The 26956-nt window shown below is 63.0% G+C and overlaps 1 protein-coding gene across 1 annotated transcript in view; it reads left to right on the forward strand.

The window, feature by feature from the left end:
• Positions 1–7402: 7402 nt before the first annotated feature.
• FOXO6 (forkhead box O6) overlaps positions 7403–26956 on the forward strand; it is a 34788-nt gene continuing 15234 nt past the window's right edge. Inside the window, exon 1 of the mRNA XM_021554833.3 lies at positions 7403–8014. Within this exon, the coding sequence (XP_021410508.2) occupies positions 7589–8014 (426 nt within the window). The 5' untranslated portion in view covers positions 7403–7588. The remainder of the gene's footprint in view (positions 8015–26956) is intronic.

The raw sequence follows: 26956 nt of genomic DNA on the forward strand, positions 1-26956 counted from the left end.
CAGCCTGGAGGAACGGCGCGCTCGGGCTGTGCTCCACGGCGCCCTGCCGGGCTCTGCCAGGCACCCCGGCAGGCACAGAGCTGGCAGCCCTGAGCCTGCGGGTGGCAACTGAATTGTGAAGGCCAGAGTCAGGCCGGGGGGGATCCCAGACTGGCGGGGAGAGGGCTGGATGCGGGCACTGCCAGCGCTGGGATGGCTGTGGAGGTGGAAGGTGGTGGGAGACACCTCTGGCACTGGTGGAGAGGAGCCCTGGGATGGCAGGAGTGGGGCCAGGGCAGCGGGGAGTCCTGGAGCCCAGGAGAGGAGAGAGAAAACCAAAATACAGTCAGGGAAGGGCAGGGAAGGGCAGGGAAGGGCAGGGCAGTGAAGGGAAGGGAAGGGAAGGGAAGGGAAGGGAAGGGAAGGGAAGGGAAGGGAAGGGAAGGGAAGGGAAGGGAAGGGAAAGTGTTAAAAGACCTGTCAGAGCTGAGCCTCTCTGGAAACACGGGAGACAGCTGGAAAAGATTTAAATGTCTCTTTGCTGTGTGTCTGGGAGCGGTGGGTGCCAGTGAAAGGTAGTCTTATTTCTGATAATATCTGCTCTGACACACTCAATGTGTTTAACAGTTTTCAGTTCACTCAGGCAGATGAGCCTAACTAGGAAGCGACCACGCAGGGATTCCAGGATGCTTCATTAGCATGCAATCTGGAGAGGAGTGCTCTGCCTCCACATGCAGAGGGAGGCTGCAGCTATGGCAGAAGCTGTGACTGAGGGATCCATCCCCCAAATTCAGGGCTGACCAAACCTCCGGCACAGATGCCACTCTGAAGGGGTGTTGGGCACCCTGGTGCAGTGCCTGGAGGGCTGCTGGGGCTGAGGGCCCTTTGTCACACCCTCACATTGGTGACCAACCTCCCCAGTGGCACCAACGGCACCACCCCAGGCACTCCTGCTCTCCCACCCGTCCCCTCCCTCGTCTGTCCTTGGTCACCACTGAGAGGCAATGGGGGTGATGATGCTGGTGGCACCAGGAGCAAGGGGAAACACTTCCCTACACACCTGGGAATGGAGGGTGGTCCTGAAGGAGCTCGGCTGCTGATAAACACTTCCCAAAGGGATTGGCATAGCCCTGCTGGAGACCTGAGCCTCGTGCCCTCACCTGGGGGACACAGTGCGAGGAATCAGCCATATCCCCTAAGGTCTCTTGCCCAGAGGTCCTCCCTTGGCTACTGGGGGGCTCTGCCTGTGGTGACAGGCTGTGACAAGTGCCTGTGAGGTGTCAGGGCGATGCTGAGCCCAGAGGAGCTGCTTGGAGTGGAGACAGGGAATGGTGAGCTGGGCTGCAGCTCTCCCTGCCCTCGTGCTTGGCCATGGTGGCTGTGCCAGCAGGGGAGATTAGAGGGCAAGTGAACTTGTGGCATGACCTGCACCATTTTCTATGCAGCAAAGGTATGTTTAATCACATGGAATTGCTGCCAAGAATCAGCATTGAAAACCATTATTAGGCATTGCTATTATTAAAGAACAGAATTCCCCCTAAATCCTGTTCTGGAGCAAAATCCAACACCTGGAGTGGACACCAAAGTTTGATCAGAAATTTTCTGCCAAAGGTTGGTCAGCAATTCCCCACCCAACCAGGATCACATGAAAAATGAAGCCATCGTATACATAAGATTATTCTTAAATTATCTATCTGTTTTCAGCAAAACTCCAGCCCTTCAAAATGCAATTATTTGAGTTTTCAGCTAAAAAAAAAAAAAACTCTTGACATTTCCCCAGATAAATGTATGAAAATTTAATCCCAGTGTGACGCCCTTGGTTTGACACGATGTGACCTTGAGCGTGGCCATGAAGAGGGGACGAACCCTGCTGCTGCTGGGCACCTGTGCCTCGTGCATGGACTGAGGGCTCAGCATCAGTCCTTGTGTGATGGTGGAGAATCCAGCCCCGAGGTGCATCCATCCAGCCCATCCCTGCCTTTCCCAGCAGGATAAAGGCAGGTTGCCTTCCTGGTGCTGTTCTGGGGCGCGAGGCGGGTGCTGGTCTCACCTGGAAACCTCTTCTGCACGGGGCTGAAGGACTCCCTGGAATGGCTTTCCATCAGCAAACAGAGGTTTATTGGAATCAGATCTTTCCCTGGGAACTTGTCGATCTCGCTGCCATTTTCCCGGGAAGAAGCCTCGCAGAATCACTTTGACTTTCTTGTTTCAGCAGTGTCAAAATGTTTATTCCGCTCATGTCAAAACACGAAGTTCATTTCAGGAAAGTAAAAAAAATATTTCATTTTGACTTTATCATTTCCTTCACTTAACTTCCACTTTATGTTCCATGAAAGTACTTTTTAATAGGCGCCGCTTGAGATCTCCTCGCGCCGCCACATCCCGGGGAGGAAGCGGCGCGGGAGCGTCACACGTGGCGTTTCCACGGACCAAATTAGCATTTGGGGGAATTTTCATTTCACAGGATGTGCTGCACGTGTGGCTCTGCCTCCCAAAGCAGAGCAGGCGCTCTGCACTCTGCTGGGGCTGTCTTGGTGCTTCCTCCCACCCAAGCAGCTCTGCTGCTGCTTCTTGGGGTTCTGCCCCGGGCCCCGGAGCTGCTGGGATGGGGAAGGGGATGGGGGCTTCAGGAAACCCCCAGGTGTCAGTCTGGGGGGCTGGGAAGGATAGAGGGTGTCTGCATGCGATGGTGTGGGAATCCAATGGAGATCCTGCTGTTTTTCATGGCAAGAGTGATAAAGTTCTGGAATGGCTGCCCGGGGAGGTGGTGCAGTCACCATCCCTGGGGGTGTTTAAAACAAGCCTGGATGTGGCACTGGGTGCCAGGGTTGAGTTGAGGGGTTGGGGCTTGGTTGGACTCGGTGGTCTGGAAGGTCTCTGCCAACCCAGTGACTCTGTGAATTCTGTGAATTCTGTGATTCTGGCCTGGTGGGGTGGGATGAGAGGTGACACCAGCACCAGGTGAGAGCACCAAGCCTTGGCTCTGCCCAGAGGTGCTGGGGGAGGGGGGGCTCAGTCTGAACAGTCAGGCCTGGGACTGTGACCATTCCCAAGGACGTTGGAGATTTGTGTACTCAGACCTTGCAGCATGAACTGCCCATCGCCTCCTTCGCTGCCTCAGTGATTGCTGGGCTGGCTGCTCTGCTCTGCTCTGCTCTGCTCTTTCCCCTGGCCCTCTGTGCCTGTGCTCATCCCAGCCCTGGAAAAGCAGGGCTGGAGCAGCAGGTGAGAGGTGTAGGAGGGTATTGACTCAGAAAGATCCCTGAAATTCCAGGTGTTACCCCACAGAGCCCCACCTGGCATCTGGGAGAAGGGAACCCTGGGGTGTGGGGGACAGAGGTGGCAGCTTGGTGCCCCCCAGCTCTGCCCCCTGGCCTGTCTGTGCCCACGGAGGCTGAGCAGCGGGGCTGCAGCTCCGAGGGGCAGCTGGCTGATGGAGATGCTCCTGCCTGCTGCCAGGAGGGTGAGTGATCAGCACCCAGGTGCTCGCGATGGGGGCTGAGCCAGCCCCGTGTTCCTGCTGGGGGCAGAGGATTCACCATCCCCCTCTGGGCATCCCAGAGCTGGGTGTGCCTTGCACGCAGGAATGGGGCCACCTGCACCCAGGAATGCGCTGCTCTGCATCCACTGCCATGAGCAGGAGGTCAGGGATGAGCCTTGGGCAAGCCAGGGATGGGATGGGATGGGATGGGATGGGATGGGATGGGATGGGATGGGATGGGATGGGATGGGATGGGATGGGATGGGATGGGAGCAGCTTTGGTTGAGAGGAGCCACAGAGCTGTCCAACCTGTCACCTTCTCCACCAGCAGCCATGCCTGCCTGGGGGGCTGGCCCTGCAGTACAGGTGGGGAAACTGAGGCAGCAGGTGAGTGAGACCAGTGTGTTTCTGCAGCACTGGGAGCTGCTAAAGCTCCAGGGTGGCCTGGCAGTGTGGGCAGGGAGCTCCGAGCGCCATCCCCAAGGGGTGAGGTGGCTGAGGGTGAGGGCAGGGGATGAACAGAGCAGCACCAGGAGGGAGAGGCACCCATAGCAAGGCTGAGACCCTCTGCTCTGCTGGGCTGGGAAAACAAGGCTGGAGAGAGGGTGAGAAATGTGGGAGGGCTTTGACTAAGAAAGGCAAGAGTGAGGGAAAAAACATCGCTGGGCTCCAAGTGGGCAAAAGGCTGCAGAGAGAGGAGGGAACAGCAGAGGAAGGAGGTCACGGGTGTAAACCACAGCGAGGGAAATCTGGGAGAGATCCCTGGAGAAATGCTCTGGGGAGGAGGGAGGCGCAGGGCAGCACTCAGAGTCAGGGCATTTTGGGGTCAGGTCTCTCCTGAGGGTTGTCTGGTGCCAGCCTGGCTGAGGCTCCCCAGAGCAGCGACACCAGGAGCTGTGGGGCTCGGCCAGCAGGTCCCCAGCTGCCGGGCAGGAGGTCAGGGAACACCCCCAAAGCCCCCGGCTGCTGGGATGTGCCTCCAGGGCCAGCTGGAGCCTCTGCAGCCATCACTGTCACTGTGGGCTGTGAAACAGAGCACTTGTCAAGTCCCACCTGTATATTGTATTATATTTATTACATTATATTGTATCTATTAGATTATATTATACTTTATTATATTATTAGAGCTGTCAGGCCGAGCACTTCCAGGCTGGAACCATCAGCTCCTCAGTTGCTTGGGTAACCTCAGGCCGTCCCTTTGGGCCGGGAATGGGGCTGCAGGAACAGAATTGCACGTGACTGTGGCCTGAAAGAGCTGTTACAGCAGCAACTGGTGGCACCAAGGGTGACAAAGAGCAGAAGGATGCAGGGAACTCGTGACAGCGTTACCCAGGCATGGCTGGTGGGCAGGGATGGCTCTGCAGTGTGGATGGGCAGAGTGAGGCAGGAGGGGAAGGGACAAAGGTGGGGACACAGTGCTGCTGCAGACACCTGTCCCCAGTGCGTGCAGTGCCAGGGTGTGACCCCAGTGGATGCATGGGGCAGGGGACATCGGGGTGCAGGCTGTGGGGTGGATTCAGGGGGTAGGGGTCAGGCCAGTGTCCCCAGTGGGTGCTGGGTGGGTGCACGGTGAGGGGTTGGCACCCTCGTGGGTGCTGGGCTGTGTGTGGCTGGGCCGAGCCCCAGCCAGAGCAAACAGCGCTGTCCTGCCGCCCTGCCGGGCCAGGCGGGGCCGGGCCTCGGTCACCCGTGGGGACAGCACCGGGAAGGGACCCGGCGGATGGCCCGCGGGCACGACAGGCCCGCGGAGACTGGCATCGGGGTCGGGATCAGGATTGGGATTGGGATCGGATTGGCATCGGGATTGGCGTCAGCATCGGGGTCGGGATGGGGATTGGGAGTGGATTGTGATCGGGATGGGGATGGGGATGGGGATCAGCATCGGGATCGGACTGGCATCAGATTCGGGATTAGGATCGAATTCGCATCGGGATCGGGGTCAGGATCGAAATTGCATGGGATTGGGATTGGGATCAGGATCGGATGGAATCGGGATGGGGTTTGGGATCGGATTAGCATCGGGATCGGGGTCAGGATCGGGATGGGGATCAGGATCGGATGGAATCGGGATGGGGTTTGGGATCGGATTAGCATCGGGATTGGGGTTGGGATCAGGATCGGGATGGGGATGGGGATTGGGATCGGATTCGCATCGGGATCAGGGTCGGGATCGGGATGGGGATCAGGATAGGATGGGATCGGGACGGGGTTTGGGATCAGATTCACATCGGGATTGGGGTCAGGATCGGGATGGGGATCAGGATCAGATGGGATTGGGACGGGGTTTGGGATCAGATTCACATCGGGATTGGGGTCGGGATCGGGATGGGGATCAGGATCGGATGGGATTGGGATGGGGATCGGGATGGGATTAGCATTGGGATCGGGGTCGGGGTCAGGATAGGGATCGGGATTGTGATCGGCATCGGCATCGGGGTCGAGATTGGGATTGGAATCTGATTGTGATTGGGATCAGCATTGATATCAGATTGGGATGGGGATGGGGATCTCGGTCGGGATTGGGATCGGGATCAGCATCGGGATCGAATTGGCATCGGGATTGGGATTAGGATCGGATTCGCATCGGGATCGGGGTCGGGATCAGGATGGGGACTGGGATCGGCTGGGATCGGGATGGGGATCGGGGTCGGGATGGCCCCGCCCGTGGGCGGGGGGCGTGGCCCGCGGAGGGGGCGTGGCCCGGGCGGGGCCGCGCGCGGTGGGCGGGGCCCGCGCGGGTCTCCCCGCGCCGCTGCGGGGGCGTGGCCGAGGCGGGCGGGGCGGGGCCGTAGTAAGGGGGCGTGTCCCGGCGCGCGGCCGCGTTGCCCCGGGTGACGCGGATGCAGCCGGCACTGTGACGTCACCCGAGGGGCGGGGCCGCTCCCCCCATTCATCCCCCCCACGCGCGGAGCGTCCCGCCGGCGCCCACCCAATCAGCGGGCGGGGGGGCGTGGCCGCCGAGCCCCTCCAGCCAATCAGGCGGCGGCGGCGGCCCGGGGCAACAATGGGGGGCGCCCGGGGCGCACGTGGGGCCGCGGCGGGGCCGGGCGGGGGTCGCGGCCCGGCCCGGGCGGGGGCAGCGCGGTGCCCGAGCGCCCTGCCGGGGCTCTCCGCTCCGCTCCGGCCCGCCCCGCCGCTGCCCCGCCAGCCGCGGGGGCACTCCCCTCCCCCGCCCTTCCCCCGCCCCTCCGGGCCCTCCCCCTGTGTCACGGCGGCGCCCGCATTCGGGAACGGGCACGGCGGAGGGAGGGAAGGAAGGAGGGAGCGAGAGGGAGAAGGAGAGAACGAGCGAGCGAGCCGCGGCCGCCCCAGCATGTGGCCCGCCCGCGCCGTGGCGGCAGCGCGGCGGCGGCGGCGGCGGCGGGCAGGTGCGCGGCCGCTGAAGCGGAGCGGGGGGGCGTAGGGGCGGGAGCCGCCCGCCGCCGCCCTCGCCGGCGCTGTCAGGTGCGTGCCGCCCGCCAGCATGGCTCCGCCGCGCCGCCGGACCTAGCGCCGGGCCGCCCGCGGGAGACTGCGCCCGCCGCGCCGAGCGCTCCCCACTATCTCCGTCCCGCTTCTCCCCGCTTAGGTGCCCCGCCGCCCGGCCCCGGAGCCCGCCGGTCCCCGTCCGAGGATGCCGCCCGCCGCCGCTCGCTCCGGTTCATCTGTTGCTGCCTGACCGCGCCGCCAGCCCGATGGATGCGGCCGCCCCCGCGCCCTGCCCGCCCGCAGCCGCCCCGCTGGCTACTGAGCCGGGAACCGCTCCGGAGCTCCGCGGCTGGTAAAAAACAAACCAAAACCAAATCCGAACCAAAAAACACTCCCCCGCTTCGGCCCGGACTGGAGAGGCGGCCGAGGACCATGCAGCGTGTCCCCCGGCTCGGCGCTCCCGGCGCGGCGCCGGGCGCAGCCGCCTCCTAGAGCCGCCGGACCCGGGGCTCCCCCGGACTCGGGGCTCCCCCCGCCAGGACCCGCGCACCGAGCGGCTCCTCCTTTCCTTCTCCCCTCCAGCCGGGCAGGGAGCCCGCCTTCGCACTCTTCTCCCTCTCCAGATTTTGGGTTTTTTGTTGTGTGTTTGGGTTTTTTTTTTGGGTGGAAACCGCCCGTAACTCCGGGGGGGGGCTGTGGGGTGGCAGCGGGGAGGCGACCATGGAAGAAAAGCTCCAGGCGCATCAGGTGGAGATCGACCCGGATTTCGAGCCGCAGAGCCGTCCCCGCTCCTGCACTTGGCCTCTCCCCCACCCCGACTTGGCGGAGGAGGAAGATGGGGGCGCGGGGGGAACCCCGGCGCTGGCGGCCGGCGGGGACGGAGCCGAGAACGCGGTGGCCCCGGTGGAGCGCAGAGTCGCCGCCGCTCCCCCGCCGCCCCCCGGCGCGGATGTGGGGCAGCTCCGCAAGGCCAAAACCTCCCGGCGCAACGCCTGGGGCAACCTCTCCTATGCCGACCTCATCACCAAAGCCATCGAGAGCTCGCCGGAGAAGCGCCTCACCCTCTCCCAGATCTACGACTGGATGGTGCGATACGTCCCCTACTTTAAGGATAAAGGAGACAGCAACAGCTCTGCCGGCTGGAAGGTACCTGACCCCCTGACCCCAACCCCAGCGCAACTTTGCCCTCTCTCCCGAAGGTGTGCCGGAGCTTGGAGCTTTCTCCCGGGGCAGCCGGAGCTCGGTCCTGGCGGGGAGGGTGGGGGGATCCCCGCCGTCCTCACAGCTGGGGAGATAAAGGCTCGGTCAAGTTTTGGGGAGAGCCGGTGCTTCGTTGCGTTGTGTTTTGGAACCGGGGCGAGCTTGTCCCCGTGCCAGGGTGAGGGTCGGAGCGGTGCCGCCGTCCCCCGGGAGGTCAGGGCGAGGGACGGCGACAGGCAGCGGGGTCGCGGGCGGCTCTCCCACCCTTAGGTGAGCCAGCGAGTGCCAGCCCCACGCAGCGGGGTACAGCGACGCCAACCCCGCCGGCACAGCTCTCCCGGCCCTGCCCGTGGGGATGCCGGCCGTGCCAGCTCCCCGGTGCCGGTGGCGTGGCCGGAGGGCGGGCTGTACCGGAGCGGCTGTCTCCGCACGGGCTTTCACCCGCGGCGTCCCCGCCGGCTCAGCCCCCGCCTTCCCCGGGGCCGCGTCCCCGTCCCGCCGGGCAGCGCACGGTCCCCGCGGCTCCGGGCTGGCATTCCCCGGCTCCGTGCTCGCCTGGCGCTGCGGGCTCCCGAGGATTCCCTGGCGCAGGCAGTGCTCCCTGCTTGTCGCTGCGAGCTGGGCATCCATGGCACCAGCGAGGGCACGGAGGGTGCTGGGTCTGGGGTCACCCCGACCCCTGCCCCTCTGGGGGGGCTCTGCACGGGAGAGGGAGAAGAGATCGGCTGTGTCCAGATGGTGTCAGTAAAAAGGAGCCAGTTTCTCTTAAGTCCTCCCCTAAGCCCTGTCACCTCCGGTGTGATTAGTGTGTTAGCAGGCTCCGGGGGCTCCCACACCAGCCTGACGGCCCTGGCACGCGTGTCCTGGCTCTGCTGGGGGCAGCTAGATCCAGCCCACCTCGGGGGGTCGTTCTTGGGTGCAAACTGGGCTCTTTTGGGGCAGGAGGGCTGGACTGTATGGCACCTGTGTCCAGGAGCTGCTGTTGTGTGGAGGCTGGGCACCCACTCCTGATGAGTGGGCTGAGGGCAGCTGGTGTGCCCTGGTGCGGGGAGGGTGCCAGGGCTGCGGAGGTGGCAGGAGGTGGTGCCTGTGTGGGGCTGTCCAACCTCCACCTGAGGTGAGACCCGCACAGGCCTGGGCAGAAAGGGTCTCTCAATGCTCACACACCATGGGGACAGCAGGGGACATGCACTGATGGGGTCTGGAGATGTGCCAGGGGGCTGGCAGGGCTGGGATGAGGAGTGAAGGGATTCCCAGGCAGTCACGCGTGTCACTGGGGGCTTCACATTGCGTGGTGTGCGAGGGGGGAGGAGAGGCTCAGAGTCCAGCTGCTGTTGGGCACCAGGGTCATTTTTGGGGGCTGCTTGCTCAGGTGGGCTCCTCTGTGTGCCCCCCATCATGGGGTGCTCTCCCCTTTCCTGGCCCATCTCTGGCTTGGAGCTCCTCTGCCGTGGCTCTGCCTGGGCTGCACTGCTGGGGCTGTTCCCTCCTGGCAGCCTCCCTTGCCCCCCGGTTTGCACTGGGATTTGAACCCCCTTGAGGGCTGTCCCCTGAAGTGCCCTGCCCACCCAGGGGTGCCCTGGAGCCTCTCCTGGTGTTGCAAGTGCCCAGCTGGGGCTGGCACTGCCAGGGCTGGCAACAGCCTGAGCGAGAAGCAGAGACCCTCTTTGCTTGGTGGTTTCATCAGACACCAGCATGTCAGGGGTTAAACACCTCCCCCACAGCCCGTGTTCCCTCCTGGCTGTCCCCTGCCCCAGTGTCCCCTGGGTGTCCCCTCCCCTGCGTGTCCCCAGGGCGCTGGGCAGTTTTCCCTGTGGCCCCAAGCGTGGGAGAAACATGGCAGGGCTTCAGCTTTTCCTGGCCAGAGTCGGAGGGAGGGCTCGGCTGCTTCTTTGGTTGTTCCTTCACAGCCTCTGTGTGCTGGACAGAGCAGGGTGGTGGGGTCTGAGGGCCCAAAATGCCCACGGGCATCAGCTGTGCTGCTGCTCTGGCAGGGCTGTGTAGGATCATGGAATGCTTTGGGTTGGAAGGGACCTTAAAGCTCATCTCATCCCACCACCAGACCAGGGTGCCCAGAGCTATGTTCAACCCAGCCTTGAACGCTGCAAATCCCACTCTTGACTTCTCCAAACCCTCTCTGCCTTGTGCCAGCACTGGAGGGACCTTCACAGGTGGACCCCTCCCTGCATGCAGCTGGCAGTGGGGATGCTGAACATGCAGCTGGCTGTGGTGTCTGGTGTGTCCTTCAGGAATGTGTGCCCCAGGCTGGTGGTTGTCCCTTGAAAGGGAAGGCTGTTGGCAGGAGTTGCATTTTGGGGTCAGGCCTCTCCTTCCCCACCAGGCTGCGCATTTCTTTACATGGTTTCATACAATCACAGAACCTCAGAATGGTTTGGGTTGGAAGGGCCCCCAAAGCTCATCCCATTCCACCCCCTGCCACAGCCAGGGACACCTTCCACTATCCCAGCTTGCTCCAAGCCCTTTTCCACCTGGCCTTGGACACTGCCAGGGATCCAGGGGCAGCCACATCATTCCTGGTGAGGCAGTCTGAGGGACAGAACCCAAACACCTCAGCCATGCCCAGCCTGGGACCAGGACCGAGACCTGTCTGGGGCTGATGGGGAGCCCAGTGGGGTTGCTCTGGCTGCTGATCCTCGGGACGTGCATTCCCCCCAGGCTGAGCTGGCTTGTTGGGCTTGTGCACCAGGAGCTGGAGCTGCTGCTGCTGCTCCCTGATGCAGGGCAGCGGGCGCCCGCTGACTGACAGTTCTGCTTAATTAGGGAGTTGTTATTTTATCAATTCCAAAGCGCTTGAAGTTTTCTGCTCCAGCTCACGCTTTCCTCTTGTTAATGGGAAACCAACACCCTCCGTCAGAAAGGCAGCGGCGCTGATGCATTTTAAAGGGTTCGGCTTGCTCCGGTTTGACATCCAAAATATAACAATCAAGCCATCAGCTGGTGGATGCCTGTTTGATGCGGCTCTGACAGCGCTGAAAACCTTAATTTCTCAGCCTTCCCTCCACCTCCTCCTCGTTTATATTGCCGGGTCGGTAGCGTGGCGACCGTGCCTGGCATGGGGGTCAGAACTGCCGGGGGCTGCCATGCAGAGACACCCCCCTGCCGAGTGCCACCGTCCTCCTGCAGGGCAGAATGGAAATGAATTAGGCAGAAAAAGGTGTGGAAATGGTGTGTGAGCGGCAGCGTGGCCAGAGTTCTCATTGCTGCTCGAGGATTTGGGGTCCCAGGCTGCTGCCCCTGCCTGCTGCTCTGTGACCCCTGAGCTATGGCCAAGGCAGAGCGTCCCGCTGGGCACCCCGGAGGATCCTTCCAGGGAGCAGCTCCTGGCTCTGTGGCTCTCTCACTGGTGCCACCCCTGCCCTTCCCTCCTGGCTGGGGACAGTGCCTCTGGAGCGTTGCCCAGCGCGGCTGGAGAGGCTCCAGCGCAGCGCCTGGGAGCGATGGGGATGGATCCCGTCACGGAGGGCATGGGTGCTGCCCCTGGGGTGGCACAGCCGTGAAGGGGCAGGCACAGGGAGGTGGGTGGCCTGGCTCTGGGGGTGCACAGCAGGCTGGCTCCCGTTTGTGCTGGTTTAGCAGTGCGGGTAGTGCCCGGCTCGGGAGCCCGGCTGAGTGCGGGCTGGTTGTCAGGGCTCCCCTTGGGGCAGTTTGGCCGGGCTCGGCTCGGTCACGGATCCCATCCTCGCCATATAAGGCGATTTTTCCAGCGGCACGGAGAGCCCGATGCTCCCCAGGCTGCCCTGGGCTGGGAGCAGAGGGGCTGGTCAGCCCCAGGGGCAGGCAGGGCTGGGGGGAGCTGCCGGCTGCTTCACCTCGGGGAACCCCTCTGCTCCAGCTCCACCCTGCTCCTGGATAAGCCACCCTGGCTCTCCTGTCCCCACCCCCGGGATGCCCTTGTGTGAGCTGGGCTGGGGTCTCTGACCCTTCAGTACCCCGGGGCTGCAGCGGGGTCTCCCCAGCTGTCCCCAGCTTCTCCTAGGGATGGTGGAGCCCACTCACATCCCCTGAAGTGCTGCGGTGCTGCTGTGGCTGTGAGGATTCCCCTTTCCTCCTTCCCACCTCATTTTGCTCTCTCCTTTTGGAGGTTTTCATCTTCTAATTTTTTTTTTTTTTTTCTTTTCCCTCTCTCCCTTCTTCTGGAATCGCTTCTCATGCAGCGCTAACTGCTGAAGTAACACAAACCTGCTAAATGGTCCGGCTTTATGATAGCATAAAAATGATACTACAGAAGCGAGTGGGGCTTTATTAAACCCCAGGGAAAGGCTCCAAATGAACAGCTTGCTCTGCTCTTAGCTTCCTCCCCCTACTCCCCCCTTTATTTTTAATAACCACTGGAATATAAACTACAGTTAAGATCCTGTGGACTAGAAGAGCGCTTGCAGCGTGGCACTCTCACCATCTTCCTCCTGGATCCCTGTGTGCATCCCTGCCTCTGTTTCCTGGTGCTATGGTGAGAGAAGGACCAATATCCTGGGCTAGAAAATGGGTTTTGTGATTAAAAAGCCTTGTAAATATTTTTTTTTGGGAGGCTGTGGGTCGGGCCAAGTGTGTTTTGGGAGCGAGTTGGGGCTCCTTGGCCAGGTTTCCCTCCGTGGAATGCTGCTGGCAGTGGGAGGCCCTTGTGGCTGAAGGAGTGGGGTTGGACACCTGTCACCTCTGGGTCCTTGCAGGGCATTGACAGGAAGGGGGTGAACGTCCCCTCCCCGTGCATCAGCAGGGTCTGGCATGGTTGGACCCCCATCCTCAGGCTGCCCCCTCCATCCCTGGGGCTCATCCCAGGCCTCACAGCCACTGTGTCCTTGGGTGTCCCCAGGGGGATGCTCTGGAGCTGGGTGTGGGTCTCCCCTCACCCTGACACCCCACTGCACCCCACGGAGGCAGCTGCCCCCCAATCCCTGCCCCCAGCACGGTGGGCTCCCTGCTCCCGGCTCACATCATTTTAATTATCCCGACCCTTGGCGGCTCCCAGCGAAGGTGCCTGATTAGTGCCGAGGTGAAAGGCACTTTGGGTTACGGAAGGACACGCGGAGGCTCGCCTGGCTGCCGCTGAGGCTCATTTTGGACAGCATCTGTTCATTATTATGTGGTGCCTTGGCCGGGTGCCAGCCAGGGGAACTGAAAGCCCCGGCACAAAGCTCGCTTTCACCCGCTGCGGGGAGGAGGAGGAGGAGGAGGAGGAGGCAGCCGGTGCTGGGCGGGGAGCCTGGGGACCCCCAAGGCAGGCTGGCTCCTTCCCTCCCAGCAGGGATGCTCCAGCATCCCGGGGCATCCCTGACTGCTGCCTGCTGGGAGGTGTCACAGAATCACAATCAGACTGGTTTGGGCTTGAAGATCATCTTGTTCAACCCCCTGCCATGGGCAAGGACACCTTCCACCAGGAGATGTCCACCCCTGGGACTGCTGCTGTCCTGTGGGGTGGGTGTCAGCAGCATAAAGAGGCTGATTTTGGGGTCTGTGTGGCTGGTGTGCACTTTGTCAGCAAGGGACTCATTCTTCCCCTCCCCAGGACCCCGGTGCCACTCCGTGCATCCCTCCATGCCCAGCCGGGCTTGGGGCGGGGTGGCCTTTGGGCGTGTCCCCTGGGGTTGGTGGCACTCTGTATGCACAGAGCCAGCGATGCAGCAGGGATGCGGCCCAGCTCCTGCTCCCTGCAGGGCCGAGGGGGTTTCCCAAAGAGCCCAGGGTGCTGTGGCGGTGGCATGGCTCCGGCTGGGCGCCCTGGTGCTGACAGACACCTGCCCGTGGGCTGGGAGGATCCCAGGGGTGCAGGCAGCGATGCTGCCGGGCACCTGCAGCCTCTGGGCGCGTGTTCCCTCGCGTGTTCCCTCGCGTGTTCCCCCGCGTGATCCCCCGCGTGTTCCCTCCTGTGATTCCCCCATGTGTTCCCCTGCGTGTTCCTCGCATGTTCCTCGCGTGTTCCCTCCTGTGATTCCCCCATGTGTTCCCCGCGTGTTCCCCCACGTGATCCCTCGTGTGTTCCCCCACGTTTTCCCTCGCGTTTTCCCTCGCGTGTTCCCTCCTGTGATTCCCCCGCGTGTTCCCTCCTGTGGTCCCACGCGTGTCCCCGTGCCTGTGCCAGGCTCCCACACGCGCTCAGCCCACGCCCTGCGGGAGGATGCTCGTCAGGTGTGCCAGGGCAGCACGGGAGGGACCCTCCAACGCCTCGGGCTGGCTCACGGTGACCCCTGCACCTCCCTCCTGGCAGCGTGGACTGGTGGCAGTGACCCCCTGTCCTCGGGGACCTTGGGGACAGGATGTCCTTGGGGACACCAGGTGACCATGCTTCGGGGTCCGGCACTGGGGGCTTTTGAAGGCTGTGTGTGGGTGGGTGGGGTGACCCAGGCTGGGGCACTGAGCAGCCGCCTTTGATGTACTTGAGACGGGGGCAAAAAGAGCCCCACCGATTGAGAAGCACACCAACCACCCCCCGGGCACAGAGGAGGCAGTGGCACGGAGGAGAAGAAAGGCGAGGGTTGTTGGCAGGCGCCTGGCGCGGTGCCAGCGCGGGGACGCTCCGGAGCAGACATGCCAAGCTGTAATTGCAGACAGGCTCATTTCGAGAGACGAGACGGTTATTTTTAACTCGCGTTAAGGTAATGCACTGATCTCCTGCCTGTGGGTTCAAAAGTTCACCCCCCCCTCTCCCCAAAACCCCCTTTGCTCGCCTGCCCCATGGGGGTGGCTCTGCTCAGGCTGTGAGTGACCCCTGCACATCCTGCTGCCCACAGCCCCCAGCCTGCAGCTGGCACTGCCCCTGCCTCGCCCTCCTCGGGGCAGCCGCGGTGTCTCCCGGCGAGTCTGCCTCATCTCCCGCGGGACTGGGAGGAGGCTGCAGCCAGGCCAGCCCTGGGGTGTGGAGGAGACGGGCGTTCGTGGGGCTGTGCCAGCTCCATGCCCAGCCCTGGCGCTGCCGGGGCCCCCGAGGAATGCGCAGGGGATGGGTGCTGCGTGCCAGGGTGGCCGGTGCTGCTGGGAGCCCCAGGGGAAAGCCTGGCACTGCTCTCAGTGGTGGCACTGCCCACGTTCCAGGGCCCCAAGCGCTTTCCAGTCCTGGCCACATGCACTGGTGACTGTGCTGCCCCAGGGGCTGCTGGCATCTCCTGCAGCAGCCAGACTCGCAGGAGTGACGGGGCAGTGTGGGGGTGGTGGGACGTGGGGTGTCCCATGGGGTGCCCCACAGAGGGCTGAGCCTGCAGGCACCCTCTGGCTGGAGCAGCCCATGAGCCCGACGCTCTCAGCACATCCATCAGGCTGGGCTGAGGGTGTGTGCCCGCCTCAGCCCTGGTTTTTTCCTTAAAATACATTGCACAGTGCCAGCAGGGCAGTGGGGGCAGCTTTCCTACCCTAGGACAGGGTGCCCCTGGGACCCATGCAGTGAGCCTGCAGATGAGCCTGGCGCCTGCTCCCCAGCCCTCTGCCCAAACCATCTGAAGGGAAAGCAGAGCAGAAACGCCCCAGAATGTGTCAGGTTTGGACTTGTAATAGGTGTGATGAATCCTTTCCCCCCTCCCCAGCCTCTCCCGGGGAGCCGGCGGGGATGCGGCTGCGGGATGCTCCCGAGCAGGAGCGGTGGCCGGCCCTTGTCCCCAAACGCCCTCTCGCCGGCCCGGGAGCTCCCGGCACGGCTCAGATGGCTTTTGTCCTCGGCTGTCGCACGGCTGGGGCCGCCAGTGCAGGTGCTCGGCATTTCCCTCCCCGAGCCTCGGGGTTTTGGGGAATCCAGGGGGAGCTGAGCCTTTCTGAACGCTGTGCGTGGCGTTCCGCTGCTGGCCCCAGAGCCGATGAATCAGGGAGGGGAGGCGGTGATGCCATTGTCCGTGAGGAGCTGAGTGCGGGTCCACGGGGCAGCCGTGGGGAGCCTGGCACGGGTCATTCCCGGCGTGTCACCCTGGCAAAGCTGGCATTCCGGCCGGCAGCTCCCGGCCCGCAGGGATGCGTGGCAGCGCCCATGGCCACGGGCTTTTGGGGTGGGAAGGGCTGCCCGGCATCCCCGCACGGGGATGGGCAGTGGGGCGTGTGGGGACACCCTGGCTCCAGGCTGGCATCTGTGGACGCTGGGGAAGCGGGCACCACGCCGTGGCACCGTGAGGTGTGGGGCATGACGGAGCCCGGCCGGGCTCTTGGATGTGTTTGACAGTGCAGGGCTGGGAACATCCAGCGGTGGGAGAGCGGGGCTGCGACGTGCTGCTGGGACTCCTTTAGCAGCCGCTGCTTCCTGCGGTGCCATCCCACGGCACGGCCGCTTGCAGCTCTGCGGGCTGCTGCGGGTGGGTCCCAGCAGGATGAAGATGGGCAGGTGCCCGTCTCTGCCCAGCCACACCAGGTTTGGGCAGCCAGGCCACCGGCCATCACCTCCTCCCTGCACCTCGCCTCCCTGCCTCAGGTGCAATGTGTGTGCGGGATGCAGGGAGGGATTCTCAAGCTCGTGGAGCGACAGACTTATAAATTTTGGCTTTTTTTTTTTCCAGACTGTCAAACCTATGCCTGTCCCAGGGATGTAAGACAGCATTTTATTGCTGCCTGCTTGATGGTTGTTCCCTTCTCCTCCGTGGCTGTGATTTATCTCTGCACTTTCCGCTGATTGGATTAGAAGTTTAAATGCTAAGGGTGCATAACAATATATTTTTCTTATTAATATTAAAAAATCATTATTGGATTTTTTATAGTTCTGTTTTGAATTGAATCCCCTGGCTTGATTTATTCTCTCTCCCAGAGTAGAATTTAATGCTAATAGGAACAATCATTGCTTTGTTTTGAATCTTTGACTGTTTGGAAAACTTTCCGTGCAAAGGGAAATTACAGCATTATTAAGAGTCCATTAAAAGAGGGTTTGCCCATTCGTGGCTATTACCTGTGAGCTGAAGGGAAAAGAAAAAAGCCAAGACAAGGAGTCTCTTTCTCAGGGTTTCTGCTCACACCCTTGCTGAGGTGTAATGCAGTGATGGCGCTGGTTGTTAAAATCGGCTCTGTTCTGTCGCAGGGATTAATTTCGGGTCCTGTTGGGCTGGTGCCATGTGGGGAAGGTGTGTGTGGCAGTGGAGTTCACAGGTGAAAGGCAGGAGCTGCCTGGGACAGGGGGTAGCTCCTCTTCCCGCTGGATTTCATATTTTTAAGGAAAATAGGAGAAGCAGGATGGCAGCTCCCGGCTGACTGCTGTGGCAGCGTGCCCCCAGCACCGCGGGTACCAGGCAGAGGATGCTGAGTTCCTCCCTGTGTCACCCTTTCCCTGGGGATGCTAAACCCTCTGCCCACACGTGGGGACCACCCAGTGCCCACCCAAGCCCTGGGACCCACTGTGTCCTCGTGGTTGTGCCCACTGTGCCTCATGTTCCAGCAGCAGCGCTGGCAGAGCCCCACGGCAGCCCTGGGGAGCAGGGGAGGGCAGGTGGCATGGGGCAGGGAATGGGGACAGGGTGCCAGGCATGGGGCATGGGGCAGGGAATGGGAACAGGGTGCCAGGCATGGGGCAGGGAATGGGGACAGGGTGCCAGGCAGGGGGCAGGGAATGGGGACAGGGTGCCAGGCAGGGGGCATGGGGCAGGGAATGGAGACAGGGTGCCAGGCATGGGGCATGGGGCAGGGAATGGGGACAGGGTGCCAGGCATGGGGCAGGGAATGGGGCAGGGAATGGGGACAGGGTGCCAGGCATGGGGCATGGGGCAGGGAATGGGGACAGGGTGCCAGGCAGGTGGCATGGGGCAGGGAATGGGGGAGGGTGCCAGGCAGGGGGCAGGGAATGGGGACAGGGTGCCAGGCATGGGGCATGGGGCAGGGAATGGGGACAGGGTGCCAGGCATGGGGCAGGGAATGGGGCAGGGAATGGGGACAGGGTGCCAGGCATGGGGCAGGGAATGGGGACAGGGTGCCAGGCAGCTGCAGACGTGGCTGGGGCGGGTGCAGTGGCAGCAGGGAGCTGTACCAGGCTTGGCACGCAGCAGCAGGGCTGGCAGGGCACCACAGCCTGCCCGGGCACGGCAGGGCAGGCCTGGGCACCCACAGCCCTGCAGCAGTGGGGTGTGGGGTGTGGGGGGCATAGCTGGGAGCGGCAGGAATGTCAGCCTCAGGCATGCAGGGGCTGTGTTGTTGGCATGAGCTTCCCTGCAAGGCTGTGCTGTCACCCTGCACCCCAAAAACTGCACCTGGCAGTCCTCACTCTGCTCCCCAAAATCTGCACCCACTATCCTGCACCTGCTCCCCATGCTGTGCACCCCCCTCCCTGCTCCCCAAACCTGCAGCCCTAATCCTGCACCCTGCACTGCATGCCTTGCTCCCCACACTCTGCATCCCAGAATCTGCCTCCTGCACCCCTGGAGCCTGCACCCAGACCTGCACCAGCTCCCCATGCCATGCACCCTTCACCCTGCTCCCCAAACCTTCACTTGTGCACCCCAGAGCTGCCCTCTCCTCCCTTCAGTGTGCATTGTGCTCCCTGATCTCTGCTCCCCAAAACCTGCCCACTCTACCCTGCATGCTGCCCCCACACCTGCAGCACCTGCCTGGGCTCCCTGCCCCATGCCTGGCACCCTGTCCCCATTCCCTGCCCCATGCCTGGCACCCTGTCCCCATTCCCTGCCCCGTGCCCTTCCTGCCCTCCTGCACCCGCTGCCCCTGTGCACCCTGACCCCCACCCAGAGAAAACCTTGCTGCAAACCCCATTCCCACTGCCTCTGCCCCACACATCTGCTCCTGGGAGAGCTCCACACCTCGCAGTCCAGGCTGGGCCACTGCTCCTGCCCCTCGGGGGGGTTCCCAGTCAGCCCAGTGCACTCTGAGCTCTGGGATGTTCTTTTGCTGGGACTGTGTGCCCACAAGTCCTGATGTGCTTGGCTCTGCTCCCGGCCCCTCCGTGCTCTCTGGGCTATGGGGTGTCACTGGGGGAAGCCTGGGGTGTCACTGGTGTCACTGGGGGAAACCTGGGGTGTACTGGGGGAAGCCTGGGGTGTCACTGGTGTCACTGGGGGAAGCCTGGGGTGTACTGGGGGAAGCCTGGGGTGTCACTGGTGTCACTGGGGGAAGCCCTGAGCCCTGGCCCCATGGCACACCAGCAGCAGTATTTGGGATGGGTCCCGGATGGCTCTGGGGGTGCACTGCTGTTCTGTGCTGCCATGGGGTGAGGATCCCCGGATTCCCACATTCCCGCATTCCCAGGATGTTCTCAGGTGTCCTCCCACGTGCCAGGACTTCCTGGCTGAGATTTCCCACTGCCCATTCCAGGCCAGGCAGTTCTGGGATCCCAGCAGGATCTGCTCACCCCCCGTGCAGATATTTTGGCTGACCCTCGTGTTTTCCCTCCATCCTGGAGCCTGAGTGCCCCAGCCAAGGAACAGGAGGCTCCTGCCAGCCCCCCGTGCCAGGGCTGAGGCTGTCACTGACTGGGGGGCTTTGAGGTGGGGACCCACCGTGGGGGGACATGGGGTTGCCACCAGGATGGGGTCTGGGCAGGTGCCTCTGTGCCCGAGGTCAGGGACACCTCTCTGTGCCCGTGGGGGTCTCAGGGATGGCCCCACAGCTGGGAATTGGGCAGTGAGCTGGGGAGATGTGGGGTGCAGTGCTGTGGGAGGGCTGGGGTGCAGGGCTGGAAGATCTGCGGTATGCACTGTGGGGTGCAGGGCTGGCAGATCTGGGGTATGGATTGTGGGGAACAGGGCTGGGAGATTTGGGGTATGGACTGTGGGGTGCAGGGCTGGCAGATCTGGGGTATGCACTGTGGGGTGCAGGGCTGGCAGATTTGGGGTATGGACTGTGCAGGGTGGGGTGCAGGGCTGGCAGATTTGGGGTATGGACTATGCAGGGCTGGCAGATTTGGGGTATGGACTGTAGGGAACAGGGCTGGGAGATTTGGGGTATGGACTGTGGGGTGCAGGGCTGGCAGATCTGGGGTATGCACTGTGCAGGGTGGGGTGCAGGGCTGGGAAGGGGCTGCTTGCAGGGGGCCCAGTTTGGCTCCCCAAAGCTCCCAGTTTAACCGACAGCGTCCCAGTAAGGTACCCAGCTGCAGGGATCTGGGGCAGGACTCCCCCAGCCAAGATGCTGAGGTGGCTCCTCAGCAGGGGACAGATGCCTGGGGTCCCCTCCTGCCTCACTGAGGCATCCCATGGTGACACAACCCCGGGGAGGCAGGGCAGTGGTCCCTGGGACCCCTCTCCCTGCCCCCAGCCCTCCCTGCAGCCCAAATCCTGCTCCTGCATGGGGAGAGTGAACCAGGGGCTCCGGCAATTATCCTGAATAATTCATGGCAGCAGATTCCAGCAGAGCCTTTCCCTGCTTCCCCCAGTTCTTCCCAGCGTGGCTTTGGGGGTGCTGTGGGTGGGGGCTGGCCGGGGCACTGGGGTGGGACAAAGGGGGGGCAGGGGATGGAGGGCAGGTACCCCCATCTGCCCCACCCCTGTGCCTCAGTGTCCCCTTGTCACTGCGCCAGGGATGGGGGACTGAGCTGGTCTCGCTGCCTGGCTCAGGACACCCCGTTTTTTGGGGGGTGTCTGCACAAGTGCAGCCCTTCCTGCAGGGCTGCATTCGCTGCCGGGCGGGTCCCACCCAGCCGGGGTCGGCAGCGGCGAGGGGTTAAACGCACTAAAGCCGGCGTGAAACTTTTGGCTGGGGGAGCTGCAGGCAGAAAGTGCATTTGTAGCCGCAAGTGGCTGCCTTGAAGACGATCCAGATTTGTCTGGGAGCCGTCTGCTGCTAAAACCCTTTGATCCACTTACTTCTCCCCGGGGAGCTCCCTGCAGCTCTGGTGCTAATGCCCCCCTGGCGACAGGGGCTGAGCTGCCAGACGGATGCAGGGGAGACCCCCTCCCTCTGCCAGGGAAGAGAGCAGCCGCGAAAAAATGAGGGGGGGCAAAAATAGAGGGGTTTGGGGATACAGGAGTGATGCCATCAGGATTAGTCGTGGAGTGAAGGGAGTGGGAGAGGGTTTGGCTGTTCCTAGGCTGTGGGGAGGGATGAAGGATAGAGGAATGGGGGCATGGAGAGTGAAGGGATTCAGGGATGGAGGAGGTTTGGTTGTTCTCAGGCTGTGGGCAGGGATGGGGACATGGAGAGTGAAGGGATTCAGGGATGGAGGAGGTTTGGTTGTTCTCAGGCTGTGGGCAGGGATGGAGGGAGCATTGCCAGGTGATTCCCAAATGGGCTTGGGGGGATGGGAGTGGTGTTGTGGGCAGGGTTTGCATCTTTGCTGTCTCCCCAGGTGCTGATTTGGGGTTGTCCCAGCCCCAGGGATGACTGCCCCGGTGCTCAAGGGGTAGATCCTACTCAGCAGCCAGACCTGCTGGCTCACGGGACTCGGGGGGCAAAGTGGCTGAAAGGGGAAGCAGGAGAAGGGCAGGCAGGGGGTTAAATGGGATACTGCAAATCCAGGGGGTTAAATGGGATACTGGCAGTCTGGGATCATAGGGACTCTTTTGCTTTTACCACAGGAAATGTTCAAAGATTGGGAAGGTGAAATCAGCTTCTATACTGGACCTCAAATCACAGAATCTCAAACTGGTTTGGGTTGGAAGGAGCCTTAAAGCTCATCCTGTCCCACCTCCTGCCATGGCAGGGACACCTTCCATTATCCCAGGCTGCTCCAAGGCCTGTCCAACCTGGCCTTGGGCACTGCCAAGGATCCAGGGGCAGCCACAGCTGCTCTGGCACCCTGTGCCAGGACTGCCCACCCTCACAGGGAGGAATTTCTTCCCAATATCCCGTCTATCCCTGCCCTCTGGCAGTTAAATGGAAAATTCCCGTTTTCCAATGCTTGTCAGGGTTGCAAGTTGTGCTCAGCTCTCCCACCCTCCCCAGATCCCCACTGTGGATGGGTGTCACCCTGCGGGGTCCTGGCAGGGCAGCAGTGATGGGGCTGGCACAGTGACAAGCCTGGCACCACGGGGGGACATCCCCCTGCAGCCCCATAACAGCCGTGGGCGAGTTACGGGTGGGACATCACCACAGGCTGCCAGGGTGTGCCCAGAGCAGGATGGGGCTGGGGGCATGAGGGGACAGTGACAGTGTGGGCAGCATGAGGGAACAGTGACCCTGGGGACAGAATGAGTGGTCAGTGACCCTGGGGGCAGCATGAGGGGACAGTGCCCTCCTCCCTCCTGGGGGTTGGCACTGGGATCTGTGCTCAGGAGGGGTTCGGGAGGCGCTGCCAGCAGCCGTGACCGAGCTCGTGGGGAGGGGAAAATCCCATCGAGGGGGTGGTGGAGCCGCAGGAGAGGCCAGGGGACGGTCACGGCCGGGGACAGCCGGGGCCGGGGACGGTCACGGCGGGTGCAGAGGGCTCTGGGAGGGCTGCAGGGGTGGGATGAGGTGTGAAGGGAGGCGAGCGGGGAGCGAACAAAAGCTGCATTGAGCGACAAAACCCGGCCGCCAGCGGAGCAGGAGCCCGGCCAGGAAAAACAGGGCTTGGAGCGGGGAGCACATCGTGTCCCTGGCCGCGGCCGCCGGGGCTCGGTACATTCTGTAGCGGAGGAAGCTGGCGCGGGGAGCGGCTGGCCCGGGGACAGCACGGGGGGCTCCCGGCAGCGCTGCCCGGCCCGGTACCGAGCCCGGCGGCGCTCGGAGCTGCCCCGGTACCGAGCCCGGTACCGAGCCCGGCGGCGCTCGGAGCTGCTCCGGTACCGAGCCCGGTACCGAGCCCGGCAGCGCTCGGAACTGCCCCGGTACCGAGCCCGGCAGCGCTCGGAGCTGCCCCGGTACCGAGCCCGGTACCAAGACCAGCGGTGCTCGGAGCTGCCCCGGTACCGAGCCCGGTACCGAACCCAGCGGCGCTCGGGGCTGCCCCGGTACCGAGCCCGGTACCGAGCCCGGAGGCGCTCGGAGCTGTCCCGGTACCGAGCCCGGTATCGAACCCCGCGGCGCTCGGAGCTGCCCCGGTACCGAGCCCGGTACCGAACCCAGCGGCGCTCGGGGCCGTCCCGGTACCGAACCCAGCGGCGCTCGGAGTCCCCCGGTACCGAGCCCGGTACCGAGCCCGGAGGCGCTCGGAGCTGCCCCGGTACCGAGCCCGGTACCGAACCCCGCGGCGCTCGGGGCTGCCCCGGTACCGACCCGGAGGCGCTCGGAGCTGCCCCGGTACCGAGCCCGGTACCGAACCCCGCGGCGCTCGGGGCTGCCCCGGTACTGAACCCAGCGGCGCTCGGAGCCCCCCGGTACCGAGCCCGGTACCGAACCCCGCGGCGCTCGGAGCCCCCCGGTCGGGGTCGGCGCTGCAGGGGATGCGGGCGGGATGCGGGCGGCGAGCGGGCGCCGTGCCCAGGAATTCGAGGATGGTTTGCAGGCGGCGCTGCCCGGGCAGCAGCGGCTAATTCCGGCTAATTCAATTACAGCTCCGTGTCACGGAGCCGGGGCCGGCGGCCGGGGGCCCCGCGGGCAGGGCTGGCCGCAGAAGGGCTGCCGGTCCCCCGGACATGGGCGGGATGGGGAATCCTGCCACCCCCCAGCTCTTCAGGGAGACCCTCAGGCTGTTGTGCCCAGACTGGCACCACAGGCAGGTGCCCACAGCCTGGGGGGTGCTGAGGTGTGACCCCGGGTGCTCAGACTCCTCAGGGTGGGCTTCCAGAGGGAAAGAGTCGTGAGGAGCTGCTTTCCTGCAGGGATGTGTGACTTCCCGTTCCTTCCACACCTCCTCCCTGTGCCTTCTCATCCTGGCATCCGCCCCAGCGCTGCTGCAACCTCCACCTCCCAGGAACACCCTAAAATTAACATCCAGGGGGCTGTGGATGGGTTCAAGCCCCTGGGTTCAGGTTCAGGGTGCTGCCACTGCAGTCCAGAGCTGCTTTGTTCTGGTGCTCTGAGCACTGGTTCCTTCTGCCCGTTTTTGGTCATTTTGTGACACCCTCCTGCCCAGACACCTTTTTTTAGTAGTTTTATTTCCAAATGTCTGATTCCTCTGGCTGACACACAAACCCCACTGGCAGTGTGGACTGGGGAAGGTGCTGGGGCTGATCCCACAGCCCGAGGCGTTGCTGCCAGTTTGTAGGGGACAGGTTACCTGGGGCTCTTGCTTCAGACACTCATCAGCAATAAAAAACAGTCCTGATGGTGCTGCAGGGCCTGGCCCAGGGCATCTCCCGTTCCTCCTTGCTGCAGGCGGGCCGGTGGCTCCATTGCCCTGGGGCCGGGGCAGTGCGGGGTGGATCCCGATCCTCCCTCCAGCCGCCCCGGGACCGCTGCCTCGGCAGCTCTGGCTGATGTAAGTTTTGCCATTACAGATAAAACTGCTCCGCCTCGGGTGGCAAACTCCCCCAAGGCAGGCAGGAGGGGGTTGTTGTGTTCCTGTTGCTTTGCAGCAGCCTACAGGGATCCCTCTGCCTCCCCAGGGTGGCTCTGCCTGCTTCCCCTCCTCCTCCTCCTCCTCCTCCTCCTCCTCCTCCTCCTCGGGCTGTCTGTGCTGGCTGAGTCCTTCCCAGAGCCGTGCTGGGGGGGCAGAGGCTGCACCACCAATTGCCCGTGCCGCAGCAGCTCCCTGGAGCTGTTGTTAGCCCACCCTGGCTTGTTGCTAGCCCTGTGCTGCTGGTTTGGGCCTGCTCTGGCAGCATTCCCTCATCCCGCTGCCTGCCCGTGCCGAGCATCCCTGTGTCCTGCCCCAGCCCGTGCAGGTGCAGCCCGGGGAGCCTGCAGTGGCTGTGGCTTTCTGCCACCCCGTGTGATCAAACAGCGCTCAGAGCAGGGGGACACCCTGCCCGAGGGAATGTGCATCCCTGGTGGCAGAGTTTGGGACACTGGGAGAAATCTCGAGTTGTTCCTGGTGCTTCCGAGCCCTTGGAGGGAAAAGCAGAGGCTGCGGCTGAGCTGAAGGTGGCACGGGGATGCGGAGCTGCCCCTCGGTGGCGTGGGCACGCTGCCGGCCCCTCCGAGGGCTGCTGGGGGAGCTGCAGCAGGGAGCTGCCCCGGCTGTTGTGTGTGGAGAGCCAGGAGCGGGTGCAGGGAGAGAGCGCCCAGCCAGAGCTGGGGCGTGGTGGCTTCCCAGGTGGGGTGGCAGTGTCCCCAAGGGGACAGTCCCCTCCTCATGGCCTCAGCAGTGCCCCAGGGGGATGGCATGGGACAGCCAACCCCAGAGCCCCCAGGCTGTGTGCCACAGGGCAGCAGCCCCGCTGGGCGGCACTGCCCGGCGCCCACCCCAGCACCCACCTCACCTGCAAGGATGTCGCCTGCTGTTTCCCTGGCAACGGCGATGGCATCCCGCACACCTCGGGCAGAGCTTCCCTGCATGCCCTGCGATGTCATCGCTGTTTCCCGGGTAACCCAGCAGCTCGGGCCGGCAGGCACCGGGGGTCCCCGGCTGCCTTCTGCTGTGCCCACCTGACAGCCCCCGTGCTGCTGTGGGGTGGCCTTGGCTGCTGGGGACAGGCTGGCACGTCCCAGAGCTGCCCCTGCCAAGGCAGGGCTGGAAGGGTGAGGCACGAGCCTGGCAGATTTGGGACACAGCACAGCCCCCACTCTGCTCACTGCAGGTGCCTTGTGGGTCTGCTGAGCGTGGGGAGCCGTGGGCAGCTCAGGGTGGAGGAAAGGCAAGGCTTGGGCACCCTGTGCCTGCACACAGGGCTGGGCACTGTGTCTGGGCTCGTGGGCAGGCGGTGTTCCCAAGGGAGGAGTAGCCGAGGGATGCTGGCAAGGGTCCAGGGCAGCTGGTCATTCCTGGTCATTCCTGGTCATTTCTGGTCATTTCTGGTCACCTCGGGGTAACTGGTGTGTGCAGGAGGGCACTGGTGAGGTGGGTAAAGCATCCCAGCACAGGCTGGAGCTGGGGTTTTTGCCTGTAGCTGATGATGCCCTTCATGCCATGAGCCCATCCCAGTGCCCATCCCAAGTGTGTCCCCTGTGCCCAGCTTTGCCCTGTCCCACTCCAGGTGGTGTAGTAAATGCTGCCTGGTTCCGGGACAGCTTAGATGAATGGAGACCAGAGATCTCTGAAGGCTGCTCTTGGAATATCTGGTTTGTTAGAGAGGGTGAAGGGCCCTGCTTGGAGTCACCAGACGTGACCCGTGGCAGGCCCCAGGGCATGGGGGCAGGGAGAGGCAAGGGGTAGAGGGAGATAAGAGAGGATCCCAAGAGGATGTTCCAGGAGAGGGGCAGTTCCAAGAGAACAGAAGTTCCAAGAGAGCGTCTGGCTCCTCAGGGACTCCTTGTCAGGGGCTTCAAGGTGGGCTGGAACAAGACTTGGGCCAATGGGGTCACAGACTCCTGATGCTTCAGGGGAGGGTTACAGGTGTGGGATGACCCAAACATTTTGGGGAGTGAGATAGAACATTCCATTTGACCTTTGGATCTATCTGTAGGTAAGGGCATTGTTCAACCAGAAGCGGGGTTTGTCTTCATCCTGGCTGTACTATTGTTTTCTACTTGTGCAGTAACTAAGGTTTGGTATCTCAAAACTTGTTGCCATCTCAATCTCTTTATTTTCTACATCTTTTGCCAGGCAATCATATTTATAAGGCTTTCTTGTTTTATCTTCCCCAACACCCTGCTCCCAGTGCACATCTCAGGGGGAGCAGACACCCCCTAAACCCCGCAGCATCAGGGTTCAGGGCAGGCTGGGAGCCTCCCAGGAGGGGCAGCTCCAAGTGCTTTCTCCAGCGTGGCTGCAGAGCCAGGAAATTCCCGTGCTGAGGCGCAGCCCTGCCCAGGGAATGTGTTTGGATGAAATCGGAGCCTGCAGCTCGGCACTGGCCAGGATTTCCCCGTGGATCCTCTGCTGTGCCTCGTGTGCTGGGCTGGGAGCTGCTTTGGGGTGATTTTTGGGGAGCCACAGCCCTGCTGGCAGCCAGCACAGACCTCCTTGGGAGCAGCACCTCTGCCAGCACCGAGGGGATGCAGCCAGCTGCAGGGGATGCCCCGGGGGTCCCCCTTTTCCCTCCCATCAGTGGGGCTGTGCCCACGAGCACA

Source organism: Lonchura striata, chromosome 26 (assembly GCF_046129695.1).
Source record: "Lonchura striata isolate bLonStr1 chromosome 26, bLonStr1.mat, whole genome shotgun sequence".
Taxonomy (NCBI): Eukaryota; Metazoa; Chordata; class Aves; order Passeriformes; family Estrildidae; genus Lonchura; species Lonchura striata.